The sequence below is a fragment of the Loa loa genome (genome assembly GCF_000183805.2).
Source record: "Loa loa unplaced genomic scaffold supercont3.9, whole genome shotgun sequence".
Taxonomy (NCBI): Eukaryota; Metazoa; Nematoda; class Chromadorea; order Rhabditida; family Onchocercidae; genus Loa; species Loa loa.
The window spans coordinates 554,632-574,708 of NW_018108189.1; the positions used below are offsets into that span (position 1 = coordinate 554,632).

The 20,077-nt window shown below is 36.1% G+C and overlaps 4 protein-coding genes across 4 annotated transcripts; 2 read left to right on the forward strand and 2 right to left on the reverse strand.

Annotated features, from left to right (window-relative positions):
- Positions 1 to 2,228: 2,228 nt before the first annotated feature.
- Positions 2,229 to 3,516, forward strand: LOAG_01865 (hypothetical protein; the record flags this gene model as incomplete). Its single annotated transcript, XM_020445871.1, has 5 exons — positions 2,229 to 2,240; positions 2,478 to 2,545; positions 2,655 to 2,860; positions 2,947 to 3,019; positions 3,405 to 3,516. 5 exons carry the CDS (start codon positions 2,229 to 2,231, stop codon positions 3,514 to 3,516), a joined length of 471 nt encoding a protein of 156 aa, XP_020303715.1.
- Positions 3,517 to 3,898: 382 nt separating this feature from the next.
- LOAG_01866 (hypothetical protein) lies at positions 3,899 to 6,916 on the reverse strand (the record flags this gene model as incomplete). The annotated part of the gene is made up of 10 exons (XM_003137404.1): positions 3,899 to 4,009; positions 4,153 to 4,359; positions 4,646 to 4,720; positions 4,778 to 4,934; positions 5,350 to 5,489; positions 5,562 to 5,676; positions 5,864 to 5,940; positions 6,087 to 6,185; positions 6,294 to 6,431; positions 6,728 to 6,916. The coding sequence occupies 10 exons, from the start codon at positions 6,914 to 6,916 to the stop codon at positions 3,899 to 3,901; spliced, it is 1,308 nt and encodes a 435-aa protein (XP_003137452.1).
- Positions 6,917 to 7,541: 625 nt separating this feature from the next.
- On the reverse strand, positions 7,542 to 14,411 carry LOAG_01867 (hypothetical protein). The gene is made up of 21 exons (XM_020445872.1): positions 14,193 to 14,411; positions 13,896 to 13,976; positions 13,658 to 13,786; positions 13,288 to 13,401; positions 12,764 to 12,971; positions 12,154 to 12,395; positions 11,689 to 11,870; positions 11,335 to 11,506; positions 10,996 to 11,131; positions 10,717 to 10,823; positions 10,599 to 10,641; positions 10,326 to 10,450; positions 10,126 to 10,235; positions 9,929 to 10,058; positions 9,613 to 9,716; positions 9,421 to 9,526; positions 8,927 to 9,073; positions 8,471 to 8,605; positions 8,256 to 8,359; positions 8,084 to 8,173; positions 7,542 to 7,843 (listed from the first exon to the last, which is right to left on the reverse strand). Exons 1-21 carry the CDS (start codon positions 14,400 to 14,402, stop codon positions 7,741 to 7,743), a joined length of 2,778 nt encoding a protein of 925 aa, XP_020303716.1. The 5' UTR covers positions 14,403 to 14,411; the 3' UTR covers positions 7,542 to 7,740.
- Positions 14,412 to 14,731: 320 nt separating this feature from the next.
- On the forward strand, positions 14,732 to 19,494 carry LOAG_01868 (hypothetical protein). Its single transcript, XM_020445873.1, has 12 exons — positions 14,732 to 14,812; positions 14,950 to 15,039; positions 15,414 to 15,508; positions 15,832 to 16,054; positions 16,370 to 16,585; positions 16,693 to 16,815; positions 16,938 to 17,072; positions 17,147 to 17,302; positions 17,404 to 17,505; positions 17,654 to 17,809; positions 18,095 to 18,238; positions 18,503 to 19,494. The coding sequence occupies exons 2-12, from the start codon at positions 14,965 to 14,967 to the stop codon at positions 18,635 to 18,637; spliced, it is 1,560 nt and encodes a 519-aa protein (XP_020303717.1). The 5' UTR covers positions 14,732 to 14,812; positions 14,950 to 14,964; the 3' UTR covers positions 18,638 to 19,494.
- The last annotated feature ends 583 nt before the right edge of the window (positions 19,495 to 20,077 follow it).

Genomic DNA, 20,077 nt, shown 5'->3' on the forward strand with positions numbered 1-20,077 from the left:
ATGGAAATTTGTTTCATTCCTGGTCAGTAACTGAATTCGAATTTGATCCCAGTATTGTAATGTTTTCAACTGTCAAATGAGCTTACTTCCAGTACTACTATTCACTACCATGCGTTTGCCTCCCTCCAATCACACACAGTAATTTTGTACATTAAGACTGGTGTCGAAAAACCCGAAAGAATTTATACATTAAATGCTTAGAATATTTCTAATGATTCATCACTGCATTCATTCACCAATTTACATTCTTTAAAATTATCTCCCATACGTTTCTTTTGTTATCTTTGTCTAACAAAAATCCACATCTTTATTTTAATGACAAAGGATGTCCAATTTACATGCTAGCCTTCCCATCTGATCCTGTTACAACGCTTATTATGTAATTGGAACTTTACAGTTTCCTTTGTGTCTAAATGAATACCCTCTTTTAACGTTTTATGTAAACCATTCCTACTTCTTTATACATATAAACCCTTTTGTAAAAAGGTTTTCCTGGACTAGTGCTCTTCCATAGTATTCTTACTTACAACTGCCTTTGACTCACGGTCAAGCGATTTTCTACTCGTGATTCTTCAATAATCCCACTGACCAACTCTGTATTATATCAATAAAGCGGTAAATTTTACTCTGTGTCCTCACAACGTATATTCGACGTCTTCACAAGGTAAGCCTTCAATTAAAGTTCTGCTTGATCCTAACTCAAGACTAAACCTTCTAAATCTAAACGACTCAATAAAAAGAAAGAATAATTTTTTCACAACAACTGGAGTCGAATTACAATGCGGATGTACCGAATGCTTTGGTTTGTTCTAATTGTGGAAAGAGATACTTTCCATGTAACAACTAATCTGCTGTCCAGCAGCGCTACAGAAAATGGTTCCTGATTTCGCAGTGTCTATATATGTCCGGTTTCTGATTTTGCAGCACCTATATATTCGGCCGGTTTTTCCTTTAGTCTTTCCCGCTTTGGCGATATATGGAAGATTTTAGTGAAATATCGCTAGTAATTTTCATTTGCAAGACTTACTCCATTTAATCTGCCTCTCATTTTTTCACGATGTCATCGATATAGTTCACTGCAATTGTCAGAGAAGAAATAATTAATAAGAAAAAGAAATAAGAAATAAGGGAAAATTGTTGACCATTCACCAACAATTTTTGAAAAGAAATAAAGTGAGTGGTATGTAATAGGTTACTCTTTTTCAGGTGTATATTAGGCCACTTTTCTTGAAGGAATTTTCAGGAAGAAGTCCTTGTTTTGAACTTGTCTCTAAAACTCCTTCAAAAATAATAAAGAATCCTTTGATGTATCTAATCAAAACGATTCAAGAATTATTCAAACATTTCGTTGTAAGTATCAGTTTCCTCCATATGTGCCTTGCGGTTTTTTCCTTTCCACGCCATCGTCATAACCACTTGTTCGTTTTAGGTTTTTATTATCATGATCAGTTTAGTGTTAACATGTTTGACTTTATCTTTACGATTTGAAGAGTACATCTCTACTTCATTAACCGAATTCAATCTGATCATCATTTGCGACGTTCGAGATATTCGACAATGAGGAGTTCGAGAACCAGAATGTGTATTCTTTCAGGCCTTCATCTTTTGGTCATGCCATTTTAGCAAGGTGTCAACCGCTAAGAGATTTATCGAGCAACAAAGAAATCGTATAAGAAAAACATTTTTTTAGCTGTAGCGACGTCGAAAAGGCAAACCATCAATTATTAGAAAAGAAATTGAATTTTGTCACGTAGTTGTGTTTCATAACATTCTCCTATTCATATTTCATTCAAAATGCAAATGTGAGTAATAGTGAATTTTTCTTTCCAAACGTTGTTTACTTGAATTTATTTTTGTATGTCTTTTGTCGTTTATGCATCACCTCCTCTCTTTGATTTATTTTCTGGATTGATACTGCTCAATTTGATGTATATTTCACGAGGCTTGGTCCTAGTTTCTGAGCTTGAGAGTGCTCAGCTTCCTTACATTCTATGACTTAATGGTTTCTGTAAGATCTTAATTTGAATAATATGGACGAATGATCTTAGTAAAGGCCGTGTGTACATAAATTACTGAAGAACATGCTCATCGTTATTTACCATTTTGCTTTATTGGTGGGAGGGTGATCCAATAGAAAATAATTAAACAAATGGGTTGTCAGTCTAGTAAGCAAGGCGAGCATGCAAAAATAGGGAAATCGAAGTTACCAAAATCTGATGCAAATGAAAATGCAAGTTGAGGTTCAGATGTCTGTCTGCCTTTAATTCTGATTCAGGAAGTGGACGAATGATATTCTAATGAAATTCTTGCGAGAAAATTCTTTCAATGAGAAGCGACTGTTGGATTCTGCAAATGAAAAGAAAATTTTAACGGAATGATTGATTTGAGAATTTAAAAGCATTATTTTTTCCAAAAGATGAAAATAAATAAATAATAAAGTTGAATAAGAAATAGAAAGTTGTCAGAGCAATTTCCAGGTAGCAGGCCAACCAGCAATAGAAAAGTTGCAGTCGGAGCAAAGCAATAAAGAAGCACTTGCAGAAAGGTAACTTATTCGACTTTTCGCTGTCTGTATCTGATTCTAGATGGAGTTTTCTTATATCTTATGCATGGTATATTGTCCATTTCTGAGCGAAAGTTAGTTCCCTTAACAGGGTGACATTTTCGACTGACGAACTGAATGATGAGGTGGGAAGCAGTGCACCAGAACCACCAATCAAACATAGTACCGATCTGAAAATCCGAACAATTATATCACGGAGTATGGAGCCAAATGAAGAAGCTATTAGTAGCTGGAACCAATCGAAAAGGAATAAACTTCATAAGCATAGATCAGAGAAAAGTTGTGACAATAATAAAGGTAAAGAGCGTGGGAAATAATTCATTTTTATATTGATGGGAAATAATTCATATTAAACGATATGTTTCAAGTTCAAAATATTTCAGGGCATAAGCATTTAGATGAGAAGTTGAACAAGAAATATATGGTGAATGACGGCAGACAATTGCAAATTCGGACGTTGGTCTTTTCTCATCACATTTTCATTCATTTGATCTAGTAGTTTTGATGGAAAAAAGAGTTGGGAGAAATGATCATAACGGGATTCTGTCGAGAATAGTAGATTGTAGACGACAGGCATTCTCTACTTTTTTCCCCCTTTTTTTTCTCTTCCCTATCGAATTCTATTATCATTGTTTTTTTTTTTTTTTTTGAATGTTTCAGCAATTCTTGCTTTGCTTATCTAGTGCTCAAAAGCCGGTAGGTAGACAGATTGTGACAATCAGCGCGAGTCGAGGCGTAGAGATTGAATTAAAAGTGGCTTTTGTTTCTTAGCCTGGTAATTAAGAACATCATTCAGACCGTGATGTAATATGGCAATAGTTCAACAGTTCATGAATTGTAGGAAGACAAAACGAAGCCGAGCAGATCCGGAAGATGATACACTCTATGAAGTACCTCTTAAAATGCCAGAATTTGATTTGGTACCATCTCGGTCAGAAGATAGCCTCGCGTAATAATAATTTTGATGTATTAACAATATTTCTTCTATATCGACTTTCGATGAACTTTGTACCATTTTATATTGTTTAATAAAATGTTGCTAAGCTGTCATGTATATCTTTAAGGAATAGAAATAAATGTCGACAAATTTTCGCTAGCCACAAATTATCGAGCCAATATCAGGACGATGACGTAAATCAAATGTCTTAACCGTTTGCTTCTTCCGTTCACCTCTTCTCGGCCTTCTAAATATATTCTTAGCGGAATAGAGATAAGATGCAAGAAAGTATAAAAATGCTATTTAACATCTACATCATAAGCGACAGTTGCGTTATCGAAATAAATAATTTTAAATGGTTCTATATCACGAAAAATCTCAATGGTATAAGACTTGCGTCATTCCGGTAAATGTAACAGTTTTTCCGCCAGTGCTCGTCTGTGACATTCGTCAGTCACTAGGAATAACGTTCCTCCAAATATGCTTGTATGAGGCGATAATTTGGCTACCTGCAAAGGGTAAATGCAGGAAACTGATACTGATTTTTGATTTCTGACCTTTTACTTTTTTGAATTCCTTCACTTATCAATTTTTTAAGCTATAAATTTGCGGCAAAATTCAGACATATTAACGAGATAGAAAAAATTCCCACCAAATTCATTAGTTCTACAGAATCTTGTGGCCAGTCTGCACTGGATGGAAGAAGGGTCGTTAGAATTCGCCATGGTAGGTCCACTTGTATTTGTTGCGCACCGAAATGACGCAAAAGGGCGCAAGAGTAATCCACTAGATGATACTTGGTGTGAATTATTGTTGGCGCAAGAGGTTCCCATGTCTCGACGTATATCCGTGGGTACGACTGCAATATTTAGGTGATAGTGCTTTTAGGATTCAGAACGTTGCATTTTTTTGCAAAGATAATTACTATCTGTTTCGTGTTTGTGCTTCACTCATCCTATTAATTTCGCTTTTACATTTTGGTATCAATCTATCTGGATACAAATATGCTAGGATGGACATTTTTTAGTGTGTCATCCTTTCATCAAATGAAGGAGGAGTTATTAACGAATTTCATTTACAAGTTTCTAAACGACCCACCACTTCAAACAAAAATGAAAACAAATAGCTCAAAACTGAAGTCATACCTCGATATCGACTTTGCTTAACACAGAGCTTTGACTTTGGTGACCCAAGCTAAGGTATCTTCCGGTCATACAAACCTGAAATGGAGATTCAGAATTTCTAGGAACTTGAGCCTCCTGGAAAAGAATACAAACCTGCGGAGCACACATGCGAAATAGACCAACAGGCCATTGTTTTAGCATTGCCTCGATAAGCGCTGATTCACAAGATCTGAGCTGTGTGATACGCGGGTCATCGATACAAATGCCTGGATTATTTTTGCCCGCATTTTCTAGCAGTCTTATCAAATCACTAAAATTACGTATAAAATCAATGTGAGGATGTAAAAACTACAGCATATTTGGAATCGAAATTTTTGATTAAAAATTAAGTCACTCAATTCATAAACCGCTTGATAACAATTCGGCAACGCCAGTATGATCGTGTATTATTCTACACCGTATTTTACTTTACGGACAAGCTATTTCTTTGTTTCAGCCACTACCATTCTCAGTAGAATCTGACTGTAATGCCGAAATATTGTATTGGAATAAGTATTAATTATAAGCGTTCATTAATAAAGCCATTACTACTCTACTACTGTCCTGAGGTACTTCCCTCGATTCGAAGGTATCCTATCATCTCAGTTCCTTTCTGCTGATATAATCCACAGATATACTATTTTATTCTTATCTCTAAGCAACAGTTTTCGGTAGGTACGATGTACTTTTTGAATAGTTTAATCTGGGTAGATTCGATAGCATCCCACGTGTTTTTCTCGATATTAGAGGAAATATTCATATCCGATGGATAGCCTATTTTGGACTCCAATTCCGACCCGGTTGGTTGCTTCTCCAACTCAAAAATCTGAATAAATCAGAGAAAAGGATTACTTTTATATATGCTATAAAATTGTTATCCCTCTATAGCAAGCCTTACCTTACAAGTAACATAATCCTCATAACGAACCGACAAGAATCGGTTTCGAAAACGGTAACCGTCAAAGGCCCGGTGAACTTCCAGAGCGTCTTCGCAGCGATAGAAGCGGACACGCCTAAAAAAATATTTTGATAACCATTTTTGAAAATTTGGTTTCAGAATATGTGAATATTAGGTACCGGAAACTTTTGAATTTTTGAATTTTGTTTCAAATTTTTACATATTTGGCTGGATGTATGTTAACACTAGCACTCTGTAAAATAGTGGTTTAGCTTAAGAAAAAATAAAAAGAAGGAACCAACCAACGCCGGTTACTGATGGCAATATCGAATATAGCAATATTTTTTCCGCATTCGCTTTCGATAAGAGATCGAATAATCTAAATTCAGATGCTGTTAAGAGGCAGAAAAGAGAAGCAAAAGTGCTTACTCTATTATTTCAACCTTCTGAATTTAGCGCTGAAAAATTGGCGGTTACTTCTAATACAGATCAATAGTTCCAAGTTTGTTTCAGAAATAGAATTACCTGCTGGGAAGCAGCACCGATTCGTGGTACATTTAGAAATGTAAGTTGCGCGCGAATGAGTTTTTCGCTTGTTAACATCTCTGATACAGTTGGTGCATTCTAAAATGGAAGCGAAAAAGTATCTGTGAAGTTTGAATAGTTATTGTAATACTATCATCAATCAGTAATGAACATAGTTATTGAGTTAAATTGGAAACTGTGGAATACATGGAAGCGATCAGTTATTTGCGACTTTAGCACTGGGTCATCGTACACTCGGCTCCAGAATTCCCATCCTGATTCACCATTATTAATATCGTTGCTTGTTCCTTTATTGGGTGAGAAATCGTCAAATTTTGACAATATCTGCAAAGGATGCCAAAGTCAACGTACTCGTTCCACCTGTTTACAGCGTAACGGCAATAATCAGCAATCTCATAGATTCAGTTCATTTGTTCGAAATACAGCGACCTGTTTTTATTACTGCATATTATTTCATGAACTTTACCGCCTTTTGATCTTTGATATGTGAAAGGATTGTTCTCTATAAAAACCTAAGCTTATTTCCGTGAATGAAATCCACCCATTTGACAGGGTGTCTTTTGTTTGAAAATTCCTTTTGCATAACAAAGCTCAAAAGGGACTCATCAGTTTCTTCTAACCTTGTTCATGTTGAGCACATTCCTAAAAGTGATTGAGCATTGCTTCCCATTACCATTGCTAGTGTTACTAGCATTAGGAAATTTGAATCTAGCAGGAGCGGCAAATAGTGCATTCTCGAATAGTGCGTTACCAATACTACTGCTTACTAATTGCAAATTGAATAGACCATGTGACCTGAGATATCTCATCAGTTCAGTTTTACCCCTTTAAAAAACTTCATCCCTTATATTTTAAGAATTTCTCCTACTTTTACAAAATTTTTGTTCCGGACCAGAAAGAAAGCATCGGGCGTAAGTGGGAGTTTATTTGACTGTGGAACTTAATCTTAAACATTCAACTCCAACTCCAGCTTTTCTCATGTTTTTCACGAACAAATTATCGCGAGACGATGTATCCAAGCTTTACCAAGCGGAAGAAGTTGAGAGAGTTTTAAGACCTTCTATAAATACCAACAAAAGAAACTACCAAAATTAACAAAACGCTTACTGAATGTCCGACATTAAAAAGGATAGTAGGATGAATATGTGCCTGTTATTAGGAGAGGCCGTGTCTAGGTGTAGGATTGACAATTATAAGTTTGCAAATGTTTATTTGTATGATAAAAATTGTACGCGCGACCGCACGAAAAAGTGAAAACTATCAGCAATAAGAGTTTACTCAATTTCGAATACTTTTGTATTTTTGATACCATTCAATCCTACTTCGGATGCCATTCCAATTTATGCAACATGATAAGCTCACTCTTCTTTCCATTCAATTATGAAAAAATTTGATTTTATCCTGCTCCCACGTAATTTTAAAAATAATTTTATTGCAATTTTTAAAATTTGAGCAAGAGATTGACAAAATCATTTAAACGCAATCGCAGGAGCTGAATCGTTCCAAACTCGACAGGGAGAACACTTCTCGGAGAACATTTCGCACTTCTTGAATTCTTTTTTAGTTCGCGTTTTGAACATTAAATCGATAAGAAGTTTTCAAAGAAAAATTCATGCCCCATTCGATATTCCCTTTATTTCTCTTCAGCCAAAAGGGGCTCGACAAATACATTATAATTAACAATATGGCAACCATCCCAATATACTGTTCCACAAACACCACAGATGTAAAAAAACCTGAAATAATAGAAAACTCATAACTTTAAACAGTTGCACTTTACAATTTCAAATTCTAAGAAAGATCTGAATGCACAAGCTCAAAGCCGAGCTCTTAGGTAAGTTCACCAACTCTTCAAAAGAGATTTTATGGAAACATGAATCCTACATACGGATTTAAAAATACTAGTTGTATTTTATTATATTGTATACTGGTTGTGTGAATCAAAAAACAACAAAAAAAAAGGGAAAAATGCTGACCTGCCTTTTTTTTCCAAAATCTGCAAAGGCACTTTTTCTATTTTAACTTCAGCTGGCACATCACAGCCAAAAGCAGTGACCAGACAATTCCTGCAACGATCAGCTTTCTGCATAAAATATGTTAAATAAGATATAGTTATACGAATGCATTGAATAATTAAGGAAATTTTACTTGATGTCTAAGATACCATTATGACAGTGTGCTACGATCCATGAGCGATCACTTTCACTGGCTTCTAAATCGCATCCGTAGCCCGAATACATTTCCGCGTCAACCTGAAAATGGAAAACAAACTGCACAATGATTCTTTACCACTTTTGAAAGCATATTAGGCAGATAACAACTATCTATCTCAAAAGCACTATTGGAATATCAAATGTGCGCACTTCTCGCATTTTTTCATTATATTTTGAGGCATCATAAGGGTCATCGTTAAATGGATTCGATGCGGCAATATTTGCCTGATGCATTGCCTCTAAAACGGGAGATGGAGCGATCACGAAGGAATTCGAATTGCATTTCTAAAAGAAAGAAGATCAATTTGGTAATCAAGTAAACTGTGAAGACTGTTATCATAGTAAGTTGAAATTCTACCCAAACAGTTATATATTAAAAAAATTGTGCAAAAGAAAGAAACAACAAAAAGTGTAAGATTCATTACTTCATATCCATTTAGTAACAGTGAATTAAACAGAATGATTTAAACTATCTAAACTTCTACCACTTCAAACATAAATTTAGATATCGTTCAACTCTCGATAGCGTTGTATAAAATGCATTATAAATTAAAACCGGAACAACTTAACACATCTTTTCTTGCTGAATTTGTTAAAACAACTTACCATGCAGCGTGAAAAAACGTCATCTTTGGATAAATGCACATTGAATTGTCTTAAGACAAATTCGATCTGCTGAATTATGTTCATATTTTGAGCGTTTGGGATAGACAGTATACGCAGCGTTCCTCTCAGAGAGCGATGTCTTCGAAGCTAAAGTTCATTTATGAATCTATGTTATTTTTCGAAGGCGAAAAAAAAGATGCTTTAAATAAGTAGAAATTTTATTCCGAAAATTATTCAATATTGCTTCTATGATTTGACATTTTTTCCCGTAGTTTTTGGATGATCACTATTTCTTGTCTGAACATCCAAAGATATCTGCCATACATTTTCTTTAACTTTCCATTTTCTGCTAACCAAAGGAAATTTTTCACTATGGAGAATGAATTGGAATATGAAGGCAAACACTTTTAGTTTATATCACTATTCACAGAACTATTTGCTCATAGCAAAGGTGGCACTCAATATGGCCTAATTTCATAGCACCAAAAAAAAACTTCATCTATGGCTTTCCCACACGTTATTATATATCGATTTGGATCTCTTTCTGCGCACTCAATCAAATAACTTCTCGTTTCCGCTAATATCGTATCAATACCGCACCTAAAATAAGAATATTCATTATACACTGAAATAATCGAATTAATTTCAACTAAATGAATACAAAAATTCTAGAAACAACTTACTACCTTCTGAGGTGTTTACCCAGACCAAGCATCATTGAATCGACAATAATCTTCAGATCTTCTGGTTTCCTTTTCATTTGCGAATCATTTAGGCCACAATTTACACGCTGAAAAAGAAGCTAATAAGAAACATGTTGAGCATAATGAATTTTACAAATGGTAGAATGGCTTGGATTAAGCAAAAACCTCTAAAGTATATCACAGTCCTTCTAAAAAGTACCAAACATCAGCAATGTTTAAATACTACTGAAAACATCAAAACACTGAACATTAATCAAAACATTAGAAATGTTGAAGGGTCAAACAATGAAGAGAAAACCTCGATCATTAGTTCAAATTCCTTGTCGTCTAATTTGGTTCCTTTCTTTCTGGCTTTCCTCTCTTCCTTTGACTTTATTTGTGTTACATCACATTCCTTGCAGTGTTTTGTCCAATCCATATTGTATTCTCTACAATTCCGTTAGGCCAAAATAGCGCTTAAGTTCATAGTTTATGAGATAAATTCGAAAAAATTACCTTTCAGCTCTTATCTTTAATTTGTCGTAAAGATCCAGTAAGCAATAACCATCCATAGCTGCATATTTCATCTGCTCACGACGAAGAGGGCGCATAGCCCAGTTGCCTATCTAAACAATTTTTAACGTCTAAGGACGTGCGAAAGAAGAATGACAAGAATATTTCGCTTATTTTTGCTAATTTAAAAAGTGAGAAGGAACCTGCTCTGTTTTATCCAAAGCCTCACCAAGTACCATTTGACATAGATCAGTGAGTCGGAAATGTACTGTTTCATCAGAAACTGCATCCAATAAATTTTCATTTCTGCTTGATAATGAAAGGTTAGCTGAAAAAAAAAAAAACTACTTTATTATTTCTGATCTAAAGGCCATTCATAGTGCCTATTGTTGTATGAAATCCACATAACACAAACAGAATACTGATTAGAACGCAAAAATTGGAAAGTGGAAATTAACAGTACACAAATATCATACCTGAGTGGCCGAAGTCAAGAAATGCTGGATTCGAAGTCAGAAGCTGAAATCATCATAAACGTGAATTTAGGAAAGAATCTGAAAATTTATAAGCATATTTGGAAGGAGAATAACATACGTTTTTCACCAGCTTCAATACGCAAATCACATTTTTCATCTCTTCCAAAGGTTGTAGATAAGGAAAAGAAGCATGCAAGACCCTTAGATCGTTTAGAAAGTCAAACCCTGAAATTGCAGAATACAGCATGACGAAAAATTTACTGGATTACAAGTTTCTTCAAAAGTGTCCATATTTTTAAATGTCACAAAACAATCTCTTCGAATATGAAGGACTGTTTAACACTTGGAGACATAAAAAAGAATCTTGCGAAAAAAAGCTACATGATCTTTCGCAGACCTAATTTTATTGCAGGACTATCAGAAAACAAAGCTTTGAAAAACTGGGTCCACTGTTCCTTCGTGAGCACGTCTTCCAAAGTGATAACATCCACAAGGTAGCTGCAGCGTCGAACACAAATTTGAAAAAGTGCTACCTGAAACATTTTCTGAACATATTACATTTAAGCGGGTTGAAAAAGAAAAGATCTTGCTGATTAATAGCTCCATCAAGATTTTATGGAGATCTCCCAGAAATTTTTTAGCTGCAACATAAACACAATTAATATCAGAATGTTGAACTACGAAACAAAAAACATTAAAAAGTAGTGAGACTTCAGGTATCAAAAATAATCCTTACTCTTTCACTTGTGCACATAAACAAGGGTTTCCACTCAGTATCTATTCCAATCAAGTCGGCTTCTTCAATAACGGGGTAAAGCTTCTCCAAATCTTCAGGAGTTGCAATCACTTTGATAGGATGACCTGAGAACAGTTCCACATTTGCAACACTCGCTCTCGCCGATATGATTCTGTAAAGGAACCGTTTCGAAGCAGCTTTAGATACTTGAAAGACAAAGTAGGTTCTCAATATGAACAGGAATATATCGATCATTTAGTAATACACATCTTACGTCAGAGCCAATCATGGAAGGTTCGCCAAAAAATTTAATTGATTCATATGAATATAAGTGTAAATTTCAAAAGCTTGTGCCTTGCTAAATCAGCCTGAGCTTCAAGGACTGTATTATTGCACAAGTAAGGTTGCAAACTGTGAGGAGCACAATCAATCATGTTGCAAAAAACAACCCATCGAACAGCATCACTGAACCATCCGTTTGAACAGAGGTAATTAATGAAATATCTCTGCAGGGCTAAGTCCGATTGTAAAGCTTGCTGGAAAATATGTATTCATTTCAAATTTTCAAGCAAGTAATTTAGCAGCTATATGAACCAGATGAAGAGAAAATATTACGGGACTGTTCCTTCGGAAATCTTAACCTTATAGTTCAATTTCGAAAATTTTTTGTCAAATTTAGCAGCAAAAAAACTAAAAAAAACATTTCTTTTTTCTTCAGAAGATAATGAACGAGGCAAGTCATATTGTCCCTTCTACCCAACAGTTAATGACAACTGGTATACTAAATTCAAAATTTTGATGGACCACACAGACACTTACAGCTACATAATCAAAATATCCTTCTTCGGTGATACCATGTTCAACGAAATACATAAAAGCGATATGTCTGAGAGCACCTTCCCGTCTAAACCGGAATAAATTTGGTGCCACTTCCTGCGATGATAAATTATATGTTGCCAACAGTTTGGCGACAAGCTTTTCAATAGCCTTCTTTTGTAGCTTTGATATTGGAATGGTCATAATTTTCCTTCTACGGAAATCCTCATAACGATGAACAACTGCTAAACGAAAATACTAAAAACTTTCGACTTCCAAAAAATAGAAAAAGCACACACTTAAATATTGTGAAATCTAAATCATTAAACTCCCGTCGTAATTGCAACCATTCCAAGATAATATTCCTTATTCCATAACAAGACTTTTTGATTGAATTAGCAGGCAATTCCCCCAAAGAAGTTAAAACACCAAGCTCCCGACATGGCTGACCAAGACTGAATAATAGATATTACAACTATACATATGCAAAACGTTCTGCTCTTTGCAGCTTTACGCTGTCATAAGGGAACATCAAACATTAGTCACGCTCGCTAATTTGATTTCAAAAAGGAAAAAAAAAATGTTAAGAATTAACAGCAAATCAGAAACTAACTTCGTTCATCGAGACCAACAAGACTGTCAAAATATCGTACAAGTTCTTCCTGTATCTTTCTTTCATTTTTGATGAATGCGTCAACCGCAGTGAAACGATCCTGCAGCATGCATGGAATAACTAATTCAATAAGTGCAAAATGAGACTGCAGTCCAAACAACGTTGCACAGGAGATAGCATCACGATAATTTGCCATCGCTATCATATCCTGAATAATCGTGTTTCGGTAAATATGAAGAAAAAAGAAAATAAATGCTACTCATTTAACCAACCAGAAATTATGCAAATATAGAGCTATGTGAAATTAAACATAGACAAATATGATCAGGGACACACCTGGGCTTGTAAGCAAAAACGATTTTTGCAGAACTTGAATAAGCAAAATTTTCATAAAAACAACATTGATAGTATAAACCTTTCCGAAAGGTACAACAGTGAAACAGAAATCTTCTCTCTACACAAAAGCGATATAGCACTTTGAATTTCTGAAAAAGACTACTCAGTGTTTACTGCCAAAAACTGACTTTTACCGCCTGAAGAATATGGTCTGCCATATCATCACTTTTCAGTTGAAATATACTGGTGATAAGTTCCAGATGCATTGTATGTTTGTTTGTGCCGACAGCGAAAGCTTCAATCTGTTGCATTTGTTAGGATGAGCTTTAAAATTTATTGCTCAAAATGATATTTACATACAAAACTGATTTTCGTTATTCCATTTGTTTTCTTTTTGTTTTTTGTCATATGATTTATTAAACTGTACTGATCCAATAAAGAAATCGTTTCGGAATAACTTGCACACAAAATGGTCTTATACAGCATAACATTAACATATGTAAATAAAGTCGATTTTATCACTGATTCTTCAAATCAAATGAAAAATTTTAAAAAAACCTTCACATTCCGATCTAGCCTCTCATACAATTCATCGTTTCGTTCCGTTTTTTGCAGCCACTGCTCGAGATGTCGTAAAACAAAACCAGCTAAACTTGATGTTTTTTGTGCCCCATAATCTGGACATGACTGAAATGTATTGCAGCTAAACAGAAGATTACATCCTAAAACACTTTCTTGATGTTTAGTCCTATAATCTTATAATATGTTTAGTCTTATACAATTCTTTTAAACGAACTTTGTGCAAAACAAGAGCAGTTTCCATCGGATTTTCGCATTCATCGAATATTTCGTTCAGGATTGATTGGCATAATTCCTGCTGAAATGGAAGGATGTAGAGGAGTTTGAAATGTATGCCAATATCGGATGTGTGAAAGTTATGGATGTAAAAGATGACTCGCAAGATTTCAGCAGTTCAGACTTTTCAGAAGTTCAGAAGCAGTTCAGACAGTTCAGACTCGCATTTCAGCAGTTCGGTATAATCCATTTGGAAGTACTTTCCTTCAGTTTGTTCCAATAAAATAAAGTAACCGACCTTAATAGTCCTTTTTTCCTCCCCAATCCAAATATCTTTCAGCAACTTCACCCACGTTCGTACCAATTCTTGAGGGGATCGATGCTGGAAATCTTCGTTCAACTTTTCCCGACGATCATTTTCCACCGTCCCACCGATTAACTGCCCGTTTATAATTGAATCCCGCACTAGAACCCCAGTTATTATCCCTGAACAATTATCTTCGGCCATAACCTGTAATAATCTGCGATCCCGAATAGTTTCTGGATATATTACGCCTTGTATCTTTGCTAAGCTAATGTGACAGGTACTACCCTAGATAAATCATTTAAAGCAAAATTTCAACTTCTCGATGGCACTTATTTTTCTTCAATTAGTAGCATTTTAACTGCTTTTCCTATTGCGATTTCTTACCGCAAAAATGTATCCCAACCCTATCCACAACCATACCCAGCAATAACATGAAAATTTTTAAAAGCTAACGTGCTGCATCAGCGGAACAGAGTCATGAGATCAAGAGAGGAGCGTTGGCAACAAGCCATTCATCGATCGTGCACTTCGCAGGGTTCTTCTGGTAGTATGCCGGCGTTGGGTGCGTCTGTCATGTTTGTCGATTGCTCATGAGATTTTCCGCGACGGAGGTATGTGTATCATCGTGCGGGATACCTTTATCCGCTTTTAATCTTGTGCCAAATTTCACACATTCGTTTGCACGGTGTGGTTAACATAAAAATTACGGACACTCACGTTCACCTACGTCAGCGTGTGTTCCTTGCAGCCATAGCGTAGCGGGATGTTCCCGTGTAACGAGTATGAACGGAAATTTTTGGCTCAACATAATCCGGGAACTTCACCGCAAAAAGCACAGGTAACTTCAACTTTTTTTTCAGAAATTGATGGTTTCCGTCCCGTTTAACTTGCAGTTGTTTACAGCGAAGTGAGCTATGTAACGCGGTGATTTGTGAGGTTAGTGTGTTGCATTCGTAAGTCACAAGTGAATTGTTGCCTACTCCAGACTTTGATTTTGCTTGGGAAATTTCAATGGGTGCCAAACAGTCGCTGGCACGACTCTGATTGTAAAGATAGTAGATGTGCAAGGCATTTACTCGTACCTACATTGAAAGTATAATGAAGATCCCTTTCTGTCTACTGGATTGACGTGAAATGGCACTGTTTTTTGAAGTTGTGGATGACATTTTGGAGAACAGAATTTGAAAAATTGGAAGACATGATTCATTTCAGGGACATTCGCCGCGTATTACACCAACAAAATATCGCCCGGATGGCGGTGATCGTTATATACCTATTCGACAAAGTAGTGCAGAGTGGGCAACAAGGTGATTGATTTTTATTTCTGGGTGGAAAGACTTTTCACTGAAATGGCGCGATCAATAATTATTTGATAACTAGGCGGGAATAATATATACTATTATTCTTTCATTCCAAGCATGCAGTAATGATTATATCGAGAAGCAATGATTAGCGTCCAATCATTACTTCACCAAGGTATTAACTAGCGACGTTTTGAAGCATTGTTGGAACACTATGATGGTGAATTTATATGAACTGTAGTATTTCAGGATTCTTGTGCGTTTCTGATGGTTGCACAATTTCTTGAGGGGAAGAAATATACTTTGCTTAAATTGGAGGTTCTTTTCAGATTCGCTGCAATTGCATCATCGTCGCCGGATGCGCCTAATCTCTTCAAGAGACCTGTTACGGGAATACAAGGGACGTCGATCGGTGCATCTAGTAGCGGAAATGTGGCAAATGTACAGGCGGCTCCAGCCACAAGTGCTATTGATGATTCTCGTATGGATTCTGCAGCACATCGAGCTCTGCTAAGAAACGAACTTCTAAGCGATAACATTGACGATATTAGAGTTTGTTTGTTTCCTTTTATGTGTGATTGGAAAGTAGAAGTTTCTTCATGCTACACTTTTCTGTTTACCAAAATAATAGTAAGGGCAGTTAGTCCGTCCATACAGCATATTTGTCATTGGTGACATAATTATATGGATTTCCATCGAGGCAATCGGCCTTTCCAAAAAAAAAAAACCTGTGTTGTCAGCTGCGAGAGCTTTAGGGTTTCTTAAGCTAGGTATCTGCTTTAAAAATTGGACCAGTTGCATGGAAATTGCACTGGTATTTCATTGTAGTTATATATGGCAAGAAAGTTTGGCATCGTTCTTTTTCAGACAGATCTTGAAGGTTTCGATACAGGTCGGCTACGCGATAGTCCTAGCGGTGGTCTTTTCAAGTTCGGACAACGAACGCCAACAAAATATGGTGATGCATCAACAAGTCATGCTGCACGTTGTCTGTTTGGTGGGCCTCCATTAAGCGAAGGGAGCCAACGCCTTCTCAAATCGCCCCGCAAACCACAACGTAAAGTACCTAAAAATCCATATAAGGTGGGCTAGAATTCAACAGATTGTGTAGTAAAAATCACGTTGCATTATTTGGATTTTCACCTCCATTTCTAACATTTGGAATTTCAGTTTTCCTTTTTTTTTTTCAGGTTTTGGATGCACCTGAGTTGCAAGATGATTTTTATCTGGATTTGGTGGATTGGTCATCGCAAAATATGCTTTCGGTTGGATTACATACTTGTGTGTATCTCTGGAGTGCGTGCAACAGTCAAGTTCGTGGTACTTTGATTAAAACTTAAGAGTTGTGAATCTTTACTAAATGCCACTGGTGGCTTGGTGAAAACAAAGCATACTACTCTGTGTTAACATTGAAATGTTCGTTGTTTCTTTTAAGGTTGTAAAACTTTGCGATCTTGCAACTGATGGTGACAGTGTAACATCTGTTCAGTGGGCTGATAAAGGTGATTTACTGGCTGTTGGTACAAATAAAGGCATCACACAGATATGGGATGTTCATGCTCAGAAGAGGGTTTGTTGTACACTTTTTTGGAAACGTCTTTGTCTAAAAAATTATCTTTATTATTCTGAAGCGATACATTTTAGCTTCGGGAGCTCACTGGACATTCATCAAGAATTGGTTGCTTAGCATGGAATACGGATTTGGTATGTTCGGGCTCTAGAGATCGTTTCATTATACAAAGAGATATCCGTCAACCAGCACAATATGCTGAACGAAGGCTTAATGCTCATCGACAGGAAGTAAGGATATATTTGCATTTCCATTTTTTTTGTTTTCGACTTTTTAATTCCTCTCTGATCGTTCGGGTTTCAAAAACTGTCTTCGCATTTCTAAATTTTAGGTTTGTGGGTTGAAGTGGTCTCCTGATAGACAATATTTGGCATCAGGTGGCAATGATAATCAAGTGTTGGTGTGGAGTTTGAGAAGAAATGACCCTTGTCAGGTTGGTTGGATTTTAATTGCAAACTGTCATTTCGAGAATTTTCGAATATTAAATATTCTGCACGTGTTTTCAAATTTTGGGTTTTATTTGGCCGAGTGACAATAACATTAAGAAGTTGCGTGAAATATTTTCTCGTGCTTACATTCAGGTATACACGGAGCATAATGCAGCAGTGAAGGCACTGGCGTGGTCTCCACATCATCATGGTCTTCTCGTTTCTGGCGGTGGCACCGCTGACCGATGTCTTCGTTTCTGGAATACATTGACGGGGCAGTCCCTACACTGTATCGATACTGGTAGCCAGGTATGCATTTTGCATCCTTTTTCATCCCTTGAAAGTTTTCTTACTTCAATGTACTGGATGAAGTACTTGAGAACTACTAATTTCATTTCTCAATTTGTGGATTGGCAAATTAGCATTTCTCTTAATTTTGTTTGTAAATTTTGGTCTTACTGTTTTCATCTGGTTTGATTTCACGATTGTATAAAACATGATCGCAAAACTCGAAGGTGGTAGCAAGCAGTTCCTCGGATCTACATTCTGGTTTTTTTTTACTCTGACCAGATTTTCAAAACCTTTCGTCTGAAGGTGTGCAATGTGGCGTGGTCGAAACACAGTTCAGAGCTGGTGTCAACACATGGTTATTCGTATAACCAAGTTATCATATGGAAATACCCGTCTTTGCAACCAGTCACGAAACTTACGGGGCACCAGTACCGAGTGCTGTATTTGGTAAGCATTATCACGGCAATGAAATATGGGCTACGAAATAGTACGATGTGGGCTAGAGGCTAGAATAAGGCAGTTTCATTTTATTTTTGCGTCACAAAAATCTGAGTGTTGCGAGCATTCTTTTTAATTTCTTGAAATGCCCTTTTTCATGATGATGATGATACTTTGCAAAATCCTTAAATATCCGTAATCTTAAACTGCAGATAGTGAACATCGGTAATGGAGTCTTCCTGCAATCAACTTTAGTGCATCTGGTTATTTTAGGCGATGTCTCCGGATGGCGAATCAATTGTGACAGGTGCTGGTGATGAAACCCTACGTTTCTGGCATGTATTTAGCAAAATTGGGCAGCAAAAAGTTGTTCGGTCGAAGTTGAATCTGCTGTCGAGTATTCGTTAAGCTCTTTGCTTATCTCAAGGGTTTTTCAGTTTCTTATCCTGCAAGCTTTATTTGATGGTCATGTTAACCGCATCTGGTTCTGAGTCTAAATGAAGCTCGATGTGACCAAGGAACCTATGTGCAGAATCGTCTTCCTTTCTGTCTTTCAATCCGTTTCTTTTCTTGCCTTATATTTTAGAATAAATGTGTTTTATAAACGGTAGGCATTATTTTTATTAGAGGTATAATGGTTTGGTATTGCAATGGTGTGTTAGCCTTTATCCAATCACTTGGTTGACGTTCCCTCTGTACATGCTCATTTCGTTTCCATTCATTTACACAAATAGTCAGGTCGTCAAGGATTATGAGTATTCTGCACTGATCATACGAGAAGATTCACTCATCCATCGTATATTTTCTCATTTCTAGTCTATAAGTAATGCTTTTTGTGTAATCAGTCCAATAATTACAATATTTCCATGTTAACTGAGCTTCTCAGGACTGCATATGTGATAGTGTCCAGTGCGCAGTTACCGTTTCATATTGTTATCAACTATTTTTACGTTCACAGATTTTATTTTCGAAATAATTCACATTGTTTACCATTCGTAAGACAAGTGTTCATTCTGCTGGATTCAACGCTACTTTAAGGAACTTCCCTTTTGTTTTCAAAACTTGATGGTTTCCCCGTAGAATTCTTGATATAAACGAAATTATCAGTGGTGCCTGAATCACCAAACGATAAGCTGTGTGTTCAATTATTATTTCTTAGTGATTACAATCATTATGTGTTACTAATGCTGTTTTTTTTTGTTTGGTTTTAGATAAACTGGATCGTCTAGTCATTTTCCAACAAATTATTTTGCGAAATACGCTGAACTCAAAAAATATGTTGATATGCATTGTAGATTTTTCATCGATTATTACGTGTGAGTTTAGGTCGCTAAAAGTGTACCTCGATTGTTTTGCAAAGTTGGTCAGTCTTAAATTTTCATGACCGTGGTGGGACTAACTTCAATGTTCTCTACATGGAAAAGCTATTATTGTTTCATGCGTGGCGAGTCTCTAACGCAATTCATTTCATGGGGATGATGCATCTTTCATCTACTGTATCCTACCATCCTATATTAGCGATGTTTCATTGGCACAAACACAAGTCCATACCTTCAGTCTAGAGATATTCAAGAACTTCTTTTGAATCCTGTTGCGAAAATGCTGGGTTGCTACATAATAATATTAGATCACATGATTTTCATTTAGAATGCTTCATAACTGAATAATGTGGAACATCGAACAGATGAATGGAGAAGCCATCCATTAAGTTGTGCAATGAAGTGAAAACTGTAATAAGGATGCAAGATATGTTGTTCGGATTATCCTTAAGACAACAGCTGTAACACTCGTTGCTTCTGACTATCATCTTCAAACACAGTTTCTGAATCATAAACAGGATTTTTTGCA

What these genes read in the sequence shown, in the direction of transcription:
- LOAG_01868 (XM_020445873.1), top strand. Translation starts at nt 14,965, where the DNA reads ATGTTCCCGTGTAACGAGTATGAACGGAAATTTTTGGCTCAACATAAT. An exon ending in ATGTTCATGCTCAGAAGAGG is followed by an intron (nt 17,073 to 17,146) that starts GTTTGTTGTACA and finishes GATACATTTTAG; the next exon opens with CTTCGGGAGCTCACTGGACA. An exon ending in GAAGAAATGACCCTTGTCAG is followed by an intron (nt 17,506 to 17,653) that starts GTTGGTTGGATT and finishes GCTTACATTCAG; the next exon opens with GTATACACGGAGCATAATGC.
- LOAG_01867 (XM_020445872.1), bottom strand. Translation starts at nt 14,402, where the DNA reads ATGGCCGAAGATAATTGTTCAGGGATAATAACTGGGGTTCTAGTGCGG. An exon ending in AATTTGAACTAATGATCGAG is followed by an intron (nt 9,717 to 9,928) that starts GTTTTCTCTTCA and finishes CTTCTTTTTCAG; the next exon opens with CGTGTAAATTGTGGCCTAAA. An exon ending in CTGGGTAAACACCTCAGAAG is followed by an intron (nt 9,527 to 9,612) that starts GTAGTAAGTTGT and finishes TTCTTATTTTAG; the next exon opens with GTGCGGTATTGATACGATAT.